Source organism: Aedes aegypti, chromosome 2 (assembly GCF_002204515.2).
Source record: "Aedes aegypti strain LVP_AGWG chromosome 2, AaegL5.0 Primary Assembly, whole genome shotgun sequence".
NCBI lineage: Eukaryota > Metazoa > Arthropoda > Insecta > Diptera > Culicidae > Aedes > Aedes aegypti.
The window spans coordinates 264,725,143-264,744,945 of NC_035108.1; the positions used below are offsets into that span (position 1 = coordinate 264,725,143).

Below are 19,803 nucleotides of genomic sequence, written 5' to 3' on the forward strand. Positions count from 1 at the left end.
GAGATTAAGATGAATGCTGACGATTGGATCATACTGGACGATGACATTTTTGGAGTCAGCACATATTCCAATAAAAACTGAAACAGAAAATGATCTTCGTATGATTATGATTAAACAGTATAGTTTAAACACAGACAAACAGACGTAACACTTAGAACAAATGTCGATCAAAATGATAGTCACGAGGACATGTACGCCCAATGCTAAAATTGGGTCCTAAAATTTTAAATGAATTCTTGATTTTATTTGATAATACTAAAGAGCATGTTCTTTCAACCACTTTAGTAATTTTTCCAGCTCAAATAACGGCTATAACATATTTAAACCTTAATTTTAAAAATTATTCCAAATATGAACTTTGACACTTTTGACCATGTTTGACGTTCACTTTGTCGACAAAAATGCCACAGGGGTTTTAGTTTCACCACTGGGATTGTTCCTATCTGACATTTCGGAAGGGACACGGAAAACAAAATATACCCAGTATTTGAGTTTGAACCAAGGGGTATGACAAAATCTCAAAAATTGTTTTTTGGGCTTAAACAAACAAAAATCATTTAAAAATTGTGTAAACATGTGTTTCCGGCCTTAACTTAAGCGTTTGGTACTAAAATTGAGACAGGGCTTTAGGACCCTATTGGTGTGTTTGGCCGATAGGCCAACAGATGGCGGTAGTGTGCAAACGTCAAACACGAACAAAAACGATGCGAGCGCTGCGGGTTGTGAATCGGCCACCTACCATATTTTTGAACCGACCGTTAAAAAGGTGGTCGATGGCCAATGATGAGAGTGTGACGTCTGTTTGTCTGTGGTTTAAAGTAATATTTACTTACCTAGAAAACGTCCGTTTTGTTATAGTTAGTAAAAATAGTTCTTAAACAATTAAATAATTCCTCCTCCTCCGCGTCGTCGTGTCGTGTTGATTTATGTTGATGTTTAATTTTTCATCCAAATATGGGTAAAACAGCTACCCATATTTGGGTAAAGCAACTTTACCAATAATATGAGTGAACATTACCAATTTTTATTGGTAAATTCTACCTATATTATATGTTTTGTATCAACAACCTATAAATGGGTGAATCAACTACCTATTTATGGGTAATCTGATCTTAGCGTGTATAGGCAGCGATTTCCTTCATTCACATAAGATGGAAAGAAATCGATCATGTTACTTACGCCCCTATAGAGCTTAGTGACATTTGAACACACGTAGACTAGCATACGCTCGTCATACACAGTTTGTTTTTGTTTTCCTCAAAGAAACTTGCACACCCTTTCCAGACTCATCAAAATGCATATGGAAATATTACCCAATTTGAAAAATTTATACCCGGATTCTGGGTGTTTTTCGAGACAGAGTGCATATTGTTTTCCTCTAAGGTTCACAACTACTTCTACTCTAGGGCACTCATACCATTGGGCGTGATAACCACTATTCTGACACACGCTTGAGATATAAAAGTGCCCAATTCTGCAAAATGACGTCATCAATCAGCTGGAATGGACCAATGCACGCGTTCACTATTTGACGTTTGAGCGGTGCCGTGTTATTTACGTGGCCATGGCAACGAGTGAATTCGGCACCGCTCAGACGTCAAATTAATGAACTCGTGCATCGGTCCATTTTAGCTTGACATCAGTTTGGTTGCCAACATGTCAATTTTCTTGATGTAAACAAAATTTTCGGTCAAAAATCCCGGTTTCCTACGCAATATTTGTGAAATTTTTGTGATTTAACGATACGAATGCAAGTGCTTCAAACATGATTGGACTAGACTTATTGTTAGACGATTGCGACACAAGCACTCAAGAAGGAATTGATGAAGCTTGTAGGAGGATTTCTGTAAAAGAGGTTTGTGTACCCTTTACCGATAGTTTCAAGAACTAGACTTATTATCTCCATATTAATTATTACTATTGTATTATAGAAAAAACATCGATTCTCGCTTAGAGGAAATTCTTTCACAACAATGCCAACTGGAAGCGAAAATGCGAAATATCGGAATGGCTCTGAGCAATCTCTCGCTTGTGGCGGATAAGAGTCGCAATTTATCGGAAATGATTGACCACACCTCTCAGCTGGCAGAGAACGTAAGCGCCAAAGTTCGCCGGCTGGATGAGGCCCGGGGTCGCGTTTCCGAGTGCCAACAGCGAGTGCACGACTTGATTGATTTGCAGTTGTGCAGCCAGGGAGTCATAACCGCCATCAAGGAGGAAGATTTCGAAAAAGGAGCGGTGCACGTGAACCGGTTCCTGTCTATGGACAAAAACCTGCTCCAGAAAACAGCAGACGACGTTTCCGGTTCGATAACATCGGTCAGCAAAGCGGTTTCGACTTTAGAGCAAGCTGCCACCCAGATACGGCAAGTGGTCACGCAAAAGTTCGACGAGGCCGTTAAAAAGGATGACCTTGCTTCGGTGGAAAGATTTTTCAAAATTTTCCCGCTCCTTGGCATGCACGACGAAGGATTGGCAAAATTCATGACGTATATCTGCACAAAGTTGCAAGCCAAGGCTCAGAAGGAGCTCCGTTCCTCGATGGATATTGCCAAGGCTGAAAAACGGACCACTGTTGCCTTTTCGGATACGTTGACTGTTCTGCTTGAGAACATTGCTCGGGTGGTGGAAGTCAATCAAGCAATAATCGAGAACTGTTACGGCGCAGGAAGACTAGTGCAAGTTGTAGCAATACTGCAAAGGGAATGCGATGACGAGGTGGTGAAGCTGGTGCTTGAATTTAACAAAAATCGTCAAATTGGACGCAGAGTCGCACAAATCAACGACTACATCAAGAGCAGTGGTAATCCAGCGGCTATGGGTCACTATCGGAAGGCTTCCGGTGGAGGATCGGTTGACAAGCTGAATGCTAAGGATATCGATGCATTGATCGGAGAAATTACCATCATACATTCCAGAGCAGAACTATACATCAAGTTCATCAAGCGAAGATGTTTGGTAAGTGTTTTATAAATAATATTCCTGTATGTGAGAAGTTGCTAGATCAACCGTGAAGTGATATTACGCAGGTCTCTTTCTTAATAGAAGGTCTTAAATATCACTTTTAACCAAAATAGACTCTAAAGTCACTGTTTTGCTTCTCCTTGTAGTGAATTCTGATTCGAATACCTATCAACAGAGATTACGCTGAAAATGTTCCAAAATGTCATTTCAGGGTTTCCTCCGTAGATTTTTTCCAGTGGTTACTGTAGTAGATCTCCCAAAGGAATCTTCCAAGAAAATCCCAAAGGTTTATTACAGAGTTTATGAAGCAATTCGTTGATGTTTTTTTTTCAAGAAACTTTTAATGAATTTCTCGGGGAGTTCCTATGCCAATGTTTTTGTTTATTTTTCCAGACATTTTCATGGGTGTTTTTTCTCGACCGGGTTATCTGAAGCTTTGCAAAAAAATGCGTTTCAGTACCACGCATCTTGTGGCCGAATATTAGCTTAGTAGGTTTTTATGAGCCCGAAGTGAATCAAAAGTGCCAAGAATAGGATCCGGTTTGCTATTAGAAAATCCTCCTCCAATAAATTCGACCAATGATGCACCATTAAGTTCTTCCAGAAATTTATCTAGAAATTTGTTCAGTATTTTATTCGATATTCTTTCAATCAAATTCTCATGTGATTTTTCAAGTAATACTTCATTGGATTCTTCAAAATTTCATTTCCGGTTTCACACCAACAAATACTACAGCAATTATTGCGATCGTTTCTACACAATTTTTTGACAGATTCTGTTCAATGGTTTTCAGAAAATTCCTCCAAAAAATCCTGGAAATTATCCAGGGATTCAATTGTTTACTTTTTCAATTATCTTAGCAATTCTCAAATAATTACTTAACTTTTTGAAGGAATCTTTGGAGCAGTTTTTAAAGGTAGCCTTAGAGAAATTCTCCTTTTGAATTCTTGGAGAAACTGAGCGACAATTCTTTTAAAAAAAATCTTAAAATCAGTGGAGGCTTCTCTGGAAAAATTAGCAGTTCTTTGAAATATGTATACCGTGATGCTACCATATTTCGCGCACGCTCCTAATTTCGCTCACTGCCATTTTATCCATATTTGTTGATACATGTTGGACTATATAATTGCATGTTTTGTAACCATGGCTGAAGTAGAATTATTCAACAAAAATTTCTTTCGCTAAATATGTTAAAAGGTCAGTGAGCGAAATTGGGAGCGCGCGCGAAATATGGGTACTTTACGGTACTTACATTACTTTTGATGGCGCTACGTCCTTCAAGGCATGACCTGCGCCACAATGTTACACCAACTAACTCGATCCATGGCTGAAAACCTCCAGTTTCTCGATCGCCCCACACTTACAAGATCCTGCTCCACTTGGTCAAACCATCTAGCTCCTTGCGCTCCCTTTCGTCTTGTACCGGCCGGATTCGAGGTTAACACCATTTTCGCGGGATTGTTGTCCGGCATTCTCACAACGTGTCCCGCCCATCGTACCCTTCCAGCTTTGGCGACTTTCTGGATACTGGGTTCACCGAAGAGTTCATTCTTCTCCTCCATACGCCATTATCACATACTCCGCCAAAGATCGTCCTAAGCACACATCGTTCAAAAACTCCTAGCGCTTGCAGATTCTCTTCGTGCATGCTAAGTTCAACAATTCTGCTCGCCAACTCATCATACTTATAATATTTCTTTCAGAATGACCTTGAAAAAAGTACTCTTGAAACCGAGGCAAAGGACGCAAAACTCAAGCAGCTTGACGACCTGATCAAAAAATCCCGCCTGAGCACCCAGATGCAGGAAGTTCTCGGCACATATCTGCTCTTCGAGCGTTACTTCATGGAAGAGAGTGTCCTCAAAGCCATCGCCTTGGACAATCTCGAAGCCGGACAACAGTGCTCGAGCATGTTGGATGACGTATTTTTTATCATTCGTAAATGTATCCGCCGCTCGAACGGCACCCAATCGTTGGATGGTATTTGTGCCGTTATAAACAATGCTGCAAGCTGCCTGGAGCAAGACTTCATGAACGCGTTAAAGAATCCACTTAAAGCTGGCTATCCAACGGGTTACATGGACCTTGCACAATCGGCTCTCCAAAGCTCCATACAACAGGGGAGGTTGCAAACCAGCGATGTAGATCAAGCCAGAAGCAAATTTATTACGGCCCTCAATAACGCCGACATGTCTACGGAGTTTATAGAAACCCTACGATCTATGATGTCCGATGAAATAAAAATGAATTTCCCGGCCATGACGGTTCGAGAGAAGGAAAAATTGGACAGCTGTTTGTCCGGTTTGAAATCCGTCGGAGATTCGTTGAAAGCTTTGGTAGATTTTGGATTACAACAGTTGCGTACGTCCGCCATCAAACCTAGGCTTCACCCGTGGGTGGATCAATTTATTTCCCACAACCACAATCTGTCCGAAGAAGAACTTGCTACATACGAAGCCGGCGAAACATTCATTCAGTATTTGATTGTTCAAATAGACGGATTGTTCACCTTATTTAAATCCGCACTAACCCCAAGAAACTACGATGCTTTGGTTAGCATAGTGACCACTGAAATAACGGCACGGTTGGAACGTGCCATCAAAAAGTCCACATTCAATCGACTTGGTGGACTAGTGCTAGATCAGGAAGCCCGTGCACTAGCGTCGTTTCTAACAGGGGCCACGTCGTGGTCCGTGAGGGACAAGCTTGCCAAGCTACTGCAGATGGCAACGATTCTCAATCTGGAAAGTGTTTCCGAACTGCCGGAGTACTGGGATTCGTCGTCTGCCACGTGGCGATTGACACCCAATGAGGTGCGAACAATTTTGGCATTAAGGTAAGCGATAACTAGAGATGAGATTTTTGCTGTTGAAAATAATACCTATAAGAACAACATTAATTTTACTCTTTGTTTCAGGATCGACTTCAAAATGGAGGACATTAAAAGGTTAAAACTGTAAAAAATTTGAGAGGTAAGTGCTTGATTATCGCAGTTATGTTGCCGCCTGGAAATTTTTATTCGTGTATTCTATTCTATATAAAATATGCTACGTTATATTATCAACAATTCAACTGATAAAGAGATATTTATCTGAGACAACCGAAATCCCTGCGAAAAAAATGACATAATGTAGAGTTCCATTCCATTTCTGGGGGTGTGCTAACGTAAGAACTTCCACTACGATCACATAAGACGCGACGCGAGACGGAACACAACCCTTATTGTTCTTACAAATAAAAAGGATATTAAAACATTACCTTTTTATGTCGACCGGTTTCGGGCTCGATGTTGCCCATCTACGGGACGATGTCCGACTGATTATTCAGATTCACAAACACATATTCATTGACTTCCAAGCGTTAAGGTGTGAAGCTTTTCGGACATTTTTTAGCAACTTGGCCTGTTGCCAATCGATGTTATGGTTTTGTGTTTTATAGTGTGGGCTGCTACACTGGAATCGTTCGGTCGTTCATTGTCCACTGCATTTTTATGTTCACGCAGGCGAACTCTGAACTTACGGCGAGTTTGGCCGATATACACTGCAGGGCAATTTTGACACGGGATTTCATATATTCCTGATTTTTCCTCAGCAGGAACCTTGTCCTTTAGATTGCATAAATGATCCTTCAGTGTGTTGCCTATACACCACATGAATACCATGGTGTTTCAAAGCCGCCTGAATAGGGTTTGTCATTTTGGGGGTAAAATGGAAGACTTATCGTTTTTGTTTCTTCTTTATCAGGGTGAAGAGTTGTGGCAGTCTGTCTGTGTTTTTTGCTTTTATGTTTACGGAGGATTTTGTCAACGAAATCTTTACCGTATCCATTAACTTCGGCTGCAGCGTGAATTCTTTTTCGTTCTGCCACAAAATCTTCTTTTGCCATCGGTATATTGAAGAGCCGATGGGCCATGGAATGGAACGCTGCTTGTTTTTGGGCCCCGTAATAGTTTGAATCCGATGTGATGTACCGATTCGTTAACGTAGGTTTTCGGTAAATAGCAAACTTTAATTGATTGCCTGTTGTTTTGGAGACCAACAAATCTAAAACGGGAGCTGACCCTCGTTTTCTTTCTCTACCGTAAACTTTGTTGTTCTATGTCGGAGCATATCGAGTGTTTGTTGCAGGTAACGTTCTTTTATAACAGCAAAAATATCATCCACGTAGCGCCTCCAAACTCTGGGGAAAAGTTTGTAGTGCTTTGACAACTTTGCACTCAGGCAAATGGACTAACGATAAACATAGGAACCCCTTATGAAAATTCGCCACAAGAAATCGGATTGAAATTCATAAATTTGCCTTATGAAACCAGAAATTGAAAACAAAAAAAGGTATTCGCGGCAACCTGGAATCGAACCAAGAATTTTGCGATCGATAGGCCGAGCACCACGCGCCTATCGACGCACAGGAAATACAAATGCTTATCAAAAGTACAATTCTCACTAAAAACGTTCAAAAATTGCCAATTATTTGACAAAACATGATTTTTAGAGGTAATTTGATAGAAATAGTCGCTGAAATATAAAATCGATATTTCCGGTACATTTGACAGAATTAGATTAAAAAAAAGTACATTTTTTTTAATTCAATAAATGAAATCCGTATCCAGATCTAAATAAAATGATACAGTTAACTCTCCCTTACTCGATATTCCGTATCTCGATATTGAGATAGAGAACCATAAAGGAAGTTGGTTTTCATGGCTACCGCGATGGTCCCTTGGATCGCATTTGCACTGGTTTTGTGTTCTATAACTCGATACCTCCCTATGGTCCCCTCGATGGTCCCTTCAATATCGAGTAATGGAGAGTTGACTGTACGTAATTATTTCGATGCCCATTTGAAGTTCAATATCGTGGGCAAGCTCGAGGTGGTTTTTAAATCTATTGGGGAGCATATAATGGTAAAAAATACGATGGTCTAATGGGCTGATTCGTAGTGTAACTAAAAACTATTTTTTCTTAAACTGACACTTATATTGAGCTATTCGGTAATCCAATCCGCATGGTTATTAAATTAATTAACTCATTACGCGTGGTAAAGATGGACAAATTATGGGTGAAATTATGAAAAAAATTCACGTGCTCGGCTGGGATTTGAACCCAGGACTCTTGTATGCTAGACGAGCATCAAGAGTCCTGGGTTCAAATCCCAGCCGAGCACGTGGATTTTTTTCATAATTTCACCCATAATTTGTCCATCTTTACCACGCGTAATGAGTTAATTAATTTAATTTATTTTTTCTTATTTTGGCGCAAAAAAGCGCAAGTGAAGCCATTGTACATCGAATACTATGGAATATTTGCCACACATTGAGGGGTAAATGATCATTTTAGAGCGTTTCCCAGATATCTTGAACTACCTTTGAAAAAATACTTATTTTTGAAAGAGCTCTATGTTATACACTTCTTGACATTCTCGAATGGTAAACATGTCAAATATGGTTCAAACTATCTTCAAAACAAAGCCTAAGGTATATTCTTTCGAATGAGACCAGTTGAGAAAGATTTGGTCATGATTTAGTACAGAAACTGCAATTTCTATAGAACAAACTTCACGAAATTTGAAATATTCAAAAGGGTCAATTTCAGCTGACATCTCTCCAGGTCACATGCTGTAAAAAATCGAAATATACACCAATCGATCTGAAACTTTGGAGAATTGTTATTCAATACTGAAGAAGTCAAGAAAAAATATTCGAGAAGGAATTTGCAAACTTCATTTTTTGACTTTTGGCCAGCCTTGCGCCACTGTGCGACGCCTTGATGTGGAGTAATAGCTAAAACGATACATAAAGCGTTTGTATTGCAATAATCGTTCCACCTTTCATAAGGCAAAATGTATGAAATTCGATAGTCTAGTTTGCTGCGTGTGCTTCCAAATCGCTCATGAAAGCCTCCGCTAATAGTGGTGACAGTTTGTTGCCCATGCTAAGGCCGAACGTTTGCTTTTAGAACTTACCCCTGAACGAGAAGAAATTCTTGTTCATACAAGCTCTAGCAACTAGAAGGTACGCATCAATTTGGTTGAGAGGTACGCGATTTCGTTCTAGATGTCTTTGCAAGCTATCCAATGCATTTTTTACTGGCATGCTTGTGAAAAGCGTAGTAACATCAAACGATACCAAAATATTGCCTCGTCGTAGTTCAACGTGTTTCAGTTTTCCTACCAACTCTACTGAATTCTTAACGCTCTTACCGCGGCATATTGGATACATCTTCATCTCTTCAACCAACCAAGCAGCCAGTTTTTCGGTTGGGGCACAGATGTTGGACGAGATTGGTCGCATCGCTACCGGTTTTTTTTTATGAATTTTCGCTAAGCAATACAGTGAGGGTGCTTTTGAGTTTGGAACGAGGAAACGACGTTCAAGTTTCTCCTCTTCCATCCAGCGTGCAGCATTCTGGCGAACGGAGTTTGCTTCTTCGATCATCACATTCAGGGGATCTATTGGTTTGCCGTTCTTATACTTTTTCTTATCTGTTCTATCAATGATCACAACAGCATTCCCTTTATCCGCTCGAGAGTACATCACATCCCGAGCTTTGAGCTGACATATTACGCACCAAGTATCGAGACTCAAACGTTTTTCTCTAACCCCTTTGCTTATTGCAGTCGCTATACGCTGTTGTACATCATGCCGTACAGCAGACTTGCATATAGACCTGTTGTACTGGATGGCACTTTCAATATTGTTTACGGCTTCAGCAAGAGGAGCACACGAAGGAGAAACAGCAAAACCCAACCCTTTATTCAACAGATTCAGCTCTGCTGGTGTGAGTCTGGTGGACGACAGGTTGACAATAAAGTTGTCAATGATTTGGGGAGATGTAGAGCTAGTCGGAATAAAAATAAACCGTCTAATTCAATAAATTTTCGAAGTGGGTCGTATATTTAAATGGTTGAGAATCCCTACAATAAAGCATGCCTTTCAGTAACGTTATGATTATAGTATGCAGACTGCCCATGAACAAAACCGATGTTCAACTTTGGTTCAAACCACGCAAGGGGTCGTCCATTAATTACGTAAAGGTTTGTGGGGGAAGGGGCGGTTTAAGATTTCTTACGCGTCATACAACATATTTTTAATGTTCATACAAAAATCTTACTATAGGAGGAGGGGGGTCTTAAAATCGCCAAAACGTAATGAATGGACAACCCCCAACTTGTGTTGAACCACGAACGCGCTTTGTCTCTGTACCAGTGTACCACGCCGGATATATGTGTACTTCGGTTCAAACTCTGGTTCAAATAATGTCACAAAGCAAACAGACTGAGAACATTTGAAATCCACGCGGATAAATTTCTACGATCATATGTGGAATTTCTTGGTGAAAACCGCAAGACCCTTCAGTCTTGAATAAATTATTATTATTATCTTTATTAACGAGATTTGGCAACATTTAGCGCAAACTTTATGAATATAAGAAGGATTCAAATATTTCATACAACAAGACACGATAAGTATAAATTGAAAAGAGTGGATTGCAACTGTTTTCTGGGGATTATCAATTCCATTTTTCCAATTTTTAGGTCCGAGGAGCGACAGCGAGTCCGGACAGCAAGCGTTTGCCCGGTATAATGCCAACATAGGCTTTAACGCAACAAGCAGGAGAATGATTGCTTAAATAGTATGTAACACGTGTTTAATTAATCATAAGAAAACTAAGTTTACTAAGAATACTTTTCATAGTACAGTGTCCGTTCGACTTTGGCACGGTTTGATTTTGGCAAATTTACCGTTGGATTTTGACTCGGTTCGATTTTAGCAACACAGAAATCCTTGTACACAAAAAATTGAAAATGGACAGTCATAAATTCTGTCAATCTCAATGTTTCTTGGTGTCTTATTGAGGCTTACCATATTCAAAATAGGCAAACTGAATTCATGGTCATCATAACGGTAATACAAGTTTTAATAAAAACAGCTGTTAAATTTTGGAACGATTCAATTTAGGTAACATGAAAATTTTTGGCATGTTGCCAAAACCGAACGGCTACTGTATACCCTTCCTTTTCGCGAGGTTTTTACACTTGTGTTGAACAAAATACAACAGCACGACTACTTAAGCTCCAATTTTAAAAAATTAAAGGGGTCTGTTCTTAGCTGACACACCCACAAAAACACTTATCATATTTCAGCTGGATAAACTCTTATTCTGCTAGTACTGTTACTTATGCATCTTGTCCCGCCTTACCCTACTGTAAAAATGTCCATAGTATTGTAGAACAATGTGCTGAATGTTTGTGGCTTTCACTAAAATTTATTTTAAAATTTTAGCCTTCTGTGATTCCGCCTTTTGTGATTCGACCTTTTATGATCCGGCCTTCTGTGATTCGGCCTTTTGTGATTCGATGTTCACCTTACACATGTTTGGGTTTAGGTTCAGGTTCGAAGGTTGTTTGGGTTTAGGTTCAGGTTTGAACCAACGTGTTCGTTGTTCATTCGTGAATACTGAAAGTAAGAATCAAAGAAATTGAACTAATATTTTAGTTCCTTTAGTAAGGACATGTTTCCTTAAAGCCTCGGGCGGCTTTTGTTTTTCTTGTAAAACAAGAAAATACAGAATATTTAACGTCCATTTTGCTACCAATTGGAATCAGAATGGGTAATCCGTTTCATGGAAAATCGCAAATTAAAATGTATCCAACCTAATCAATAAAGTCTGTCCCATGTAGGACCCAAAAAACTGTTTGATAAATTTGAGCATTATCGGTTTCGTTTACGACCATTATGCCAAACGGCGTTATGCCAAACGTGAGACCTAGCCTACCAAAGTTAATCATTTTGTACGAACAATAAAAATGGAAGCAAATATCATGTTTTATGGTTTAAAAAAATCAAAATCGCGGTTTATCTATTCCATGACTGATGTGATCCTTTTGCGGAAGTAGCAAGACAAAATAAGCACCTTAAGGATAAACCGATTTTTGCTAAATGTGACCAACATTTTTTATTGACATAGAACCGCTAATATAACATGTTTTCTATCATCCATAAGCATAACGGGTTAAAAAAGTAATAAAAGTTACATTATATAAAATGATTAAATAAAAATATGTTTTTCAGTTGGCTCAAGGTGAAGATGCATCAAAGCCACAACTCAAATATTCAAAAGTACAGATCTAGCGAACCAGACTACCAGTCAAGCTGAAATCTTGATTGATTGTTAACTCGCTGATGTTGACTAATCGACCAAATTTTCAGCGTAAACCACTGTCTGGTTCTCTGAATTTGTGCTCTTAAAATTTTGAGGTTTGGCTTTGATTTATCTTCACCTTAACTATGCTGCAGGGCAAGAAGGGCACTCTCTTAGATTACATTTGTTTTGACTATCAATAGTTTCTCATCAATACTCATTGTATAGTCTGCACCAAATTATTCATTTTAAATTTTGTTTGCGAACAAAACTCTTGAAGCCATTCTCAATTTGGAGACTTGAATGCATTACCTATTTTATTGTACTAGAAATGGAAGCAAACGACCAGGAACGATTTAATTGTATGAAAACAAGCTAAACAACAGATTTTTTAAAGTGAAAGCATCTAGTCACAGCCTTGCTAATCGTATTTGAATTATTTCGAAATAACTTTCTTATCTCCATGAGGCGGGCTCAAATCAAGTACTTAACTTACTTAAATCAAATAAAGGTCCCTACAATTGTGTTGTTGTTTTTAATTTCTTTATAAACTAAAACACTCTACAAAAGGCTTGAAATTTTGGCTGGAAATCAGAAATTTTGTCAAAATATTGTTAGACGACAATAGTCTTTTTTTTTCTAGTCATTTTTTATAAGAATATTTATTATTTTCACAAGTTATGATAATATACCTATATTTCCAAATTCTTATTATTTCTAACTAGTGGTCCCGGCAAACTTCGTCTTGCCATCAAGTAGGCTGTTCAAATACGCTAAGAATCGTTCCATACAAAACGACAGTTCCATCTACTCTCGCTTTTTCCGACTTTCTCGTTGAATATCCTGGGATTTTTATACACACAAACACGTCGGAACCCTTGACGAACAAAACGAAGAAATAATCATTCAAATCCGTTGACCCGTTCGTAAGCCATTTCGTGACATACAAACACCATTCCATTTTTATTTAGATAGAAGATAGATAACTTTCATCAAGGATAGTACACACTTAAAAACGATATCGCTGTTCGGTAAATTATTTTACGGTTTTTGATCAGTAAATCACAAAAAATACTGAGATTCCAGTATTTCTTGATAAAAATACTGATTTTTCGGTAATATTTTTCTTTATTTACTGAATACGGTAAACGTTTGTGCTGATAGCACCGTAAAATCACAAATTACCGAGAAAATGTAAAAAGTCAGTAAATGTTAGTACTGACTTACCAGTACTGCATATTTTTTACCGAGTTTTCGTTAAAACGCAACGAAAACAAGTACCTAACCAAATTTACAATCTGTCAAGAGATATTTTTTTCTTAGTAAGAAGCTCCTGCAACAGAATGCCTCTTGATGAGGATTTTAATGGAATGGACGGACGGAAATTCCAATTTATCAATATTTCTGCCCCATCGCTGCTCACGGTAAGTATTCAAAAAATCTTTCGACGGACCAGACGGTATGCCACCTATGTTTGCGCAGCTAAACTCGCACAACATCGAACTGGCCGGAAAGATAGCATTGTACATCTGTACATTGTTATTGTACAGATTTTTTATCTTCTGTGAGATATGCAACACCAACAGGTTAGTCCAGCATTAAGTCTTCAATTCCATACTTCCGAGAGGCCATTCCAGTTCCGGTACAATGAATTTTCGATCGACTGCGCATCCCAAACTTTTCGCGGTTATCCAACTCGTCGGAGGCTAGTAGAGTTTTCAATTTTCCCGGGATTCGACTTCCCGGGAAACGGGAAATAAAAATGCCATATCCCGGAAAATCCCGGGATCCCGGGAAATTTTCAAAATCATGAAAATAGAGAAAATTTAATGGAATTTTCTTTTAAGCTATTCGTATTTCATGTATATTTATTTCACAGCAGTAAATATGTAAGGTTAACTCTCTTTCTTGTAAGTTTGTGTTTCAAAAAAAAATCTGTTGGCTTCGTTTAATCGTCAGGCTTGAAGCCTGAGAAAGTTTATAACATTGAACAAAAGTCCATATGGAGCTTATTCTTGACAATAAATCAATCATTTCACGCACTAGAATAAAAAAAGCTTTCAACTGCACTTATGAGAATACAAGATATGTTCAAAAAAAAAAAAAATAAGAAAAAACACCCAGTCAAATTGTCCCATTATGAAAAGTAATCGCATATCAGTCCCCCAACGGATTTCCGCACGGTGTAACACAAAAATGAACAATGTTTTGCTCATCTTATATTTTTCACGTACCAGAGTGAACAATGAACAATGTTTTGCTCATCTTATATTTTTCAGATACCAGACTGAAAAGCAATTTCTGAAATGTTACTTTATATCCATGGTAGTCAAGGAAATTTCCATTACCAAAAGATCCTAGACTGACTGGGAATCGAACCCAGACACCTTAAGTATGGCTTAGCTTTGTAACCGTGGACTCTAACCACTCGGCTAACGAAGCTCTCTAGTTAGAATGATATGAAAAGTAAATTGTGCGAAGGTTTTTGTTTCAAAATAGATGGTCTATCCTTTTTTTAATATAACTACCTTGGAAATATGGAAATCCCGGGAAACAGAAAATCATTTCCCGGGAAACGAGAATCCCGGGAAATTTCATTTCCCGGGAAATTTCATTTCCCGGGAAATGTTCCCGGGATTGAAAACTCTAGAGGCTAGTTTGGTCTGCATAATTAAGAGAACTTCCGACAAGCATCGTGAAAATTGAGTTTTTGGGTGCGTTACAATAGGACACCACATTCCAACCACGAGCAGTCGACAGAAGCGAAATATGAGAATTAAAAAAATATAGTGGAAATTATTAAAATTGTGGTGAAATTTGGGGCAATGGGAATGGGATTGGGGCTGTTGAAAAAACTGGAAAAATCAGCTATCAAAAGTAAACAAAAAGCACATTACCGAAAAAGACAGTAACGTTTTGGAAAGATTTTTACTGACTTTATCGGTAGTTTTTTGACAGCTCAATATTTTAGAGTTTGCGGAGTTTTCGGTACTCACAAAGTATTACCGACTTAACTCTGCTGTTTAAAAATCTAGTAAAATTTTACCGACTTCGGTAATAAAATCTTAGTGTGTGTCCGTCTAGGAAACAGTGTCACGATAGACAGGGATTCTTTCGAAGTGGTTGATGAGTTCGTCTACCTCGGATCCTTGCTGACAGCCGACAATAACGTTAGTCGTGACATATGAAGGTTCATCATCTGTGGAAATCGTGCCTACTATGGGCTCCAGATAAAACTGTGGTCAAGAAAGATTCACGCCCGCACCAAATGCACGATGTACAAAACGCTCATTAGACTGGTAGTCCTCTACGGGCATGAAACTTGAACTATGCTCGAGGAGGACCTGCAAGCTCTTGGGGTTTTCGAACGCCGCGTGCTTAAGACAATCTTCGGCGGTGTGCAGGAAAACGGTGTGTGGCGGTGAGGGATGAATCAAGAGCTCTACGGCGAACCGACTATCCAGAAGGGGGCCAAAGCTGGAAGGACACGCTGGGCAGGGCATGTTGCAATAATGCCCGACAATAGTTTTTCATTGATATGTTTTACTTTTCTGAAGCAACTGGGCTCATAGTTTGCAACAATATGCTCCTTCAAGTGCACCTTACTGACGAGTTTCAGATAATTCGACCGATAAAAGCTCCTGATACCAGTAATAGTGGAGGTAGTGGAGAGATCTTGGGAAATCCAGGGATTTCAAAAATAAAAATCCTGCATCCCGGAATTTTTTAAAGTTTCGGAAGCAAGACCCTCTAATTCTGGCAATGTTCAGTTGATTAATGCGATGTGATAACTCAAAAATATACATTTATTTAATAATATGAATTCAATTTGAAAGATGTATTACTGTTGGAGCATCGAATAAATCGAATAGCTTCAACATGGGAGGGAGGAAACTAGTTTGGTTTTTTTTTATAAGGTACCGCGGGGTAAGTGAAAACAATTGATATAGGGTAACCAATATATTTTGGACCTCTATATATTTTGGACCCCCTGGGCCGTTTTCCTACAAATTTCCTAGATAAAATCAAAAGGCCAACTCAATTTGCAAGTCATTTAGAAAGATAGGACTATTCCGCACTTGCATCAACCGTGTGTACATGGAAAATGTATTTATTTTATCTGAAATTAATTAAAATCAATCGGTCCATCCATGCAACCGTTATAACACGTTACACACAGAAATTGAAGCCGTCAGAAATTTTTCAAATGTAACCAAAAACTTTTTTCAAATTTGTGGACTAAATGCGTAGAGTTTCTTCGCTTATCCATTGTCAATCGATTAATTAGACTATGGGCAAGCATATTATACAACCATTATCGTGGACTTTGTCCCCAATCGATAATAAATGCCGGAGGTCCAAAATATATACTTTGAGGGTCCAAAATGTATTGGTGTGTCCAAAATAATGAAAACCAGTGCTTCACAATTCTATTATTTTCGACGTATTTTGGATCCTACATGACCGTGTGGGCATTTTAATCTCGTAAAGGAAGTTTTTCCCTACATTGTATCATGTTTTTTGAGTTGGTTACGCTGTGCAATTAGTTAATTATGACAAACAACCAAAATCACTTCCTTAGGGGGTCCAAAATACGACTGTTACCCTATTTTACTGGCTATGTGAATTAACGTTTTAAACTCATGCGTAAACCTTTGAGGCCATTCAGAACATTACGATAGGTAAGAGATTTCTGAGATTTTTCAGCCATTTTTGCATAATAGAGCGAAAAATTGATAACCTGTCAACTGTAACTCCGTAACAAGTTGGCGGCGTACAATCTTATTTTAATATTTTCAATGGAAAAAAGTTGCGGAAAATAATTTCCTGTACCACTTCTTAGTTGTCCTCTGTGACAGTTTTAAACTGCAATAAAAAAAGTTTTAGAATATTAATTCGACGTAGACCTAAAATAACTAAATTTAAACACCGTCAATTTTCTTATCAGGTGGGGCAAGTGAAAAGTTGAGTGAATTTGAGTTTTCGTACTTAAGTAGCCATAAGTAAACATGGTTCGCAATTATCATAGAAAAACAAAACGTGCTGATAATTCAAGAAACACTATACTCAAGCCTGACACGAATGCCATATGTTTGGTAAAGTGTCATTAATAAATAATAATAATAATAACTATACTCAAGCGTTAAAAGCTATTAGAAATCATGGAACTTCTCTAAAAGATGTTGTCAAACATTACAATATTAATATGTCTACTTCGGGCAGCCAATTAAAAGAAAGACGTTGACTGAAAAGTTGCAATATTACAGAAACCTCGTGGAATGTCTATGTAGGGGGACATGGGGCAAGAAGGACACCCGGGGCAAAAAAGCCACCTCTAATTTTACGTAGTTCAAATCAACTTTTTGATGTTTAACGCAGGATAAGAATAAATTGAGGACTAATTGAGGGTTGTGTAAATATTACAGTTAAAAATGTTTAGTACAAAAAATTAGAAAAATGTATTTAACTCACCAACGCAAAAAATGCGAAATATTATAAGAATGTAAGACTGGAAAACAAGGTTTGACTCCCAATAAATACAAAACATATATGTTTTTCCGCACAGTATTGATGATTTTCAATTGTTTAATATAGCTGTGAGGATTTTTTTTCGAAAAAGTTCTTTTGACATTGAGTTTTACATATATAAAAACAGTATGTCTTATGGGGCAAGAGGGACACCGTAATTTTCTCATATAAAATCACATGAACTTTTATTTTTCTTGTTTAATATTGCATTAAATCAATGCTTCCTACTAAATTAAATCAAAATAAACCATCTTGGACATTCAAAATGGTTTCTGAAATTTTTTACTATTATTGTTACAGTCAAATAAGATGAGAACTAAATTAATTTCGTAAAATTACTTTTTAACTATAAGTCAACTTTTATCCCTCAATTTTTATCTTTACCTACTTACTCTAGAATTTATCGTTTAGGTGGGGAAATAATAATATACAAAATTTGTGGCATTTTGCTCTGGTGGTGGTCTATAACCGAGACATTACCCACTTGCCCCACGGTACCTTAGAGCTATATTTTCTGTAATTATTTATATACCTACATTACGATAAGTTTTTAAAATGTTTCTGAAATTGTGATATGAAATATTCTCGATGAAGTCAATTGAAAAAAAAAAAACTATTTTGTAATAATTACCGTGAACGTACCATATTTGACGCGGGTCCAAACTTGACGCATTTTCTAATTAATGTTATCATAAATTAATTCTAGATCAGACTAGCACTCGAAAATGTATTGCTTAATCTTTATTTACATGTTATTGAAGGATTCCAATCCAAAAAAGTTTATATTTGATTGATAATAGTTAAAAAATAAAATTTATTTGGAAATGCATCCGACAAGTGCGTCAATTTTTTCATTCCTTAGTGAATGTGCTAACTATTGTTGATCAATTTTCGTGAAATTATTGTGCTGTTTTACAGCAATATCATCAACAATAGTCAGTAATATTCTTTTATTCATGAATTGACGTCGAAGGTTTTCTACTTTTAAGCTTTAAGACATATTTTTGTATGAAAATCTTGTGCGTCAAGTTAGGCACACAATGTTCCTAATTATTTGCTATTTTGTTCAGCATGTTTTGTTGAATCGAAAATAGGAAAATAAATATTTATGGTGCTTGCATTCAAAAAATCCGTCCGCAGAACAATCCAAGGCTTTATGTAATCACATGTAAAGGGTCATTCATAGATTACGTCACGTTTTCAGGAAGAGGAGGAGGTTCAGAGAAACGCAACGATTCGTACAAAATATTCGCACTTTTCATAAAATAAATGTGGCCAAGGTTGAGAGGGGTTGAAAATTGTACAATTTATCGCGGTTTATGGACGTCCCCTAATGTTTCAAGGAAGCTTCAATAAATGCGTCAGGAGGTGAGTTGTAGGTTCAATGGTTTGTTTCGTATAATTTATACAATAGGGGGTGTCCACGAGATACGTGTCACAAAAACATACCATTTTCTACAAAAACCCCGCCCATCCGCCCTACTTCACACTTTTTATATGAAGCCTTTAAAAAACTTGTATGATTCGTCACATCTTGCAGAACACCTCCTTCCCCCTAATAACATGACGTACTTAATGTATGACCCATATATGGTTCTCGATCTATTTCGAGGCCTATACTGCCGTTGGTTCTACGCATATTTGTCCCGCGGTCCATATAGGTGACATAGAATATGGGACAAGTAGGCGTAGTTCACGTGTTATAAGTAACGAAGATTATCAAACGGCCATTTTTGGAACCGGTTGTTTTCGTTCTAGTTTTTGACCAATTTGTCCCTTATTTTAGCAACTACCTTCCCCGTTCCAGCGCAACGTAGTTTCCAAACCTTTCCCTTGTTTGATATCACGACGAAAATACATTAAACTAAACAATAATGCTTAACTATGGATTGAACTCAATCGCCGGTTTTATTTTCTACACTAACTAAACGCATAGCAAAAGTGACTACCGAATGACGTCATTCAAAACTTTTTCCAAAGGTTCTAACTTTTATGTCCTCTCTAAAACGCTTTTTTCAATTAATTGAACTTTTGAATACTGAAACTCTTGTATATTTTAAACTTTAGCAATTATTTGTAAGTGCGTCAAATAAGGAACATAGTGCGTCAAATTAGGCACATTGAAGAATTGATGCGTCAATTAAGGAACCTAATGTGTTCCACAAAAAG

At 37.8% G+C, this 19,803-nt stretch overlaps 1 protein-coding gene across 1 annotated transcript; it reads left to right on the plus strand.

Annotated features, from left to right (window-relative positions):
• The first annotated feature begins 1,599 nt into the window (after window positions 1-1,599).
• LOC5572921 (conserved oligomeric Golgi complex subunit 4) lies at window positions 1,600-6,037 on the plus strand. The gene is made up of 4 exons (XM_001654206.2): window positions 1,600-1,855; window positions 1,933-2,958; window positions 4,669-5,801; window positions 5,883-6,037. Exons 1-4 carry the CDS (start codon window positions 1,766-1,768, stop codon window positions 5,923-5,925), a joined length of 2,292 nt encoding a protein of 763 aa, XP_001654256.1. The 5' UTR covers window positions 1,600-1,765; the 3' UTR covers window positions 5,926-6,037.
• Window positions 6,038-19,803: the final 13,766 nt, after the last annotated feature.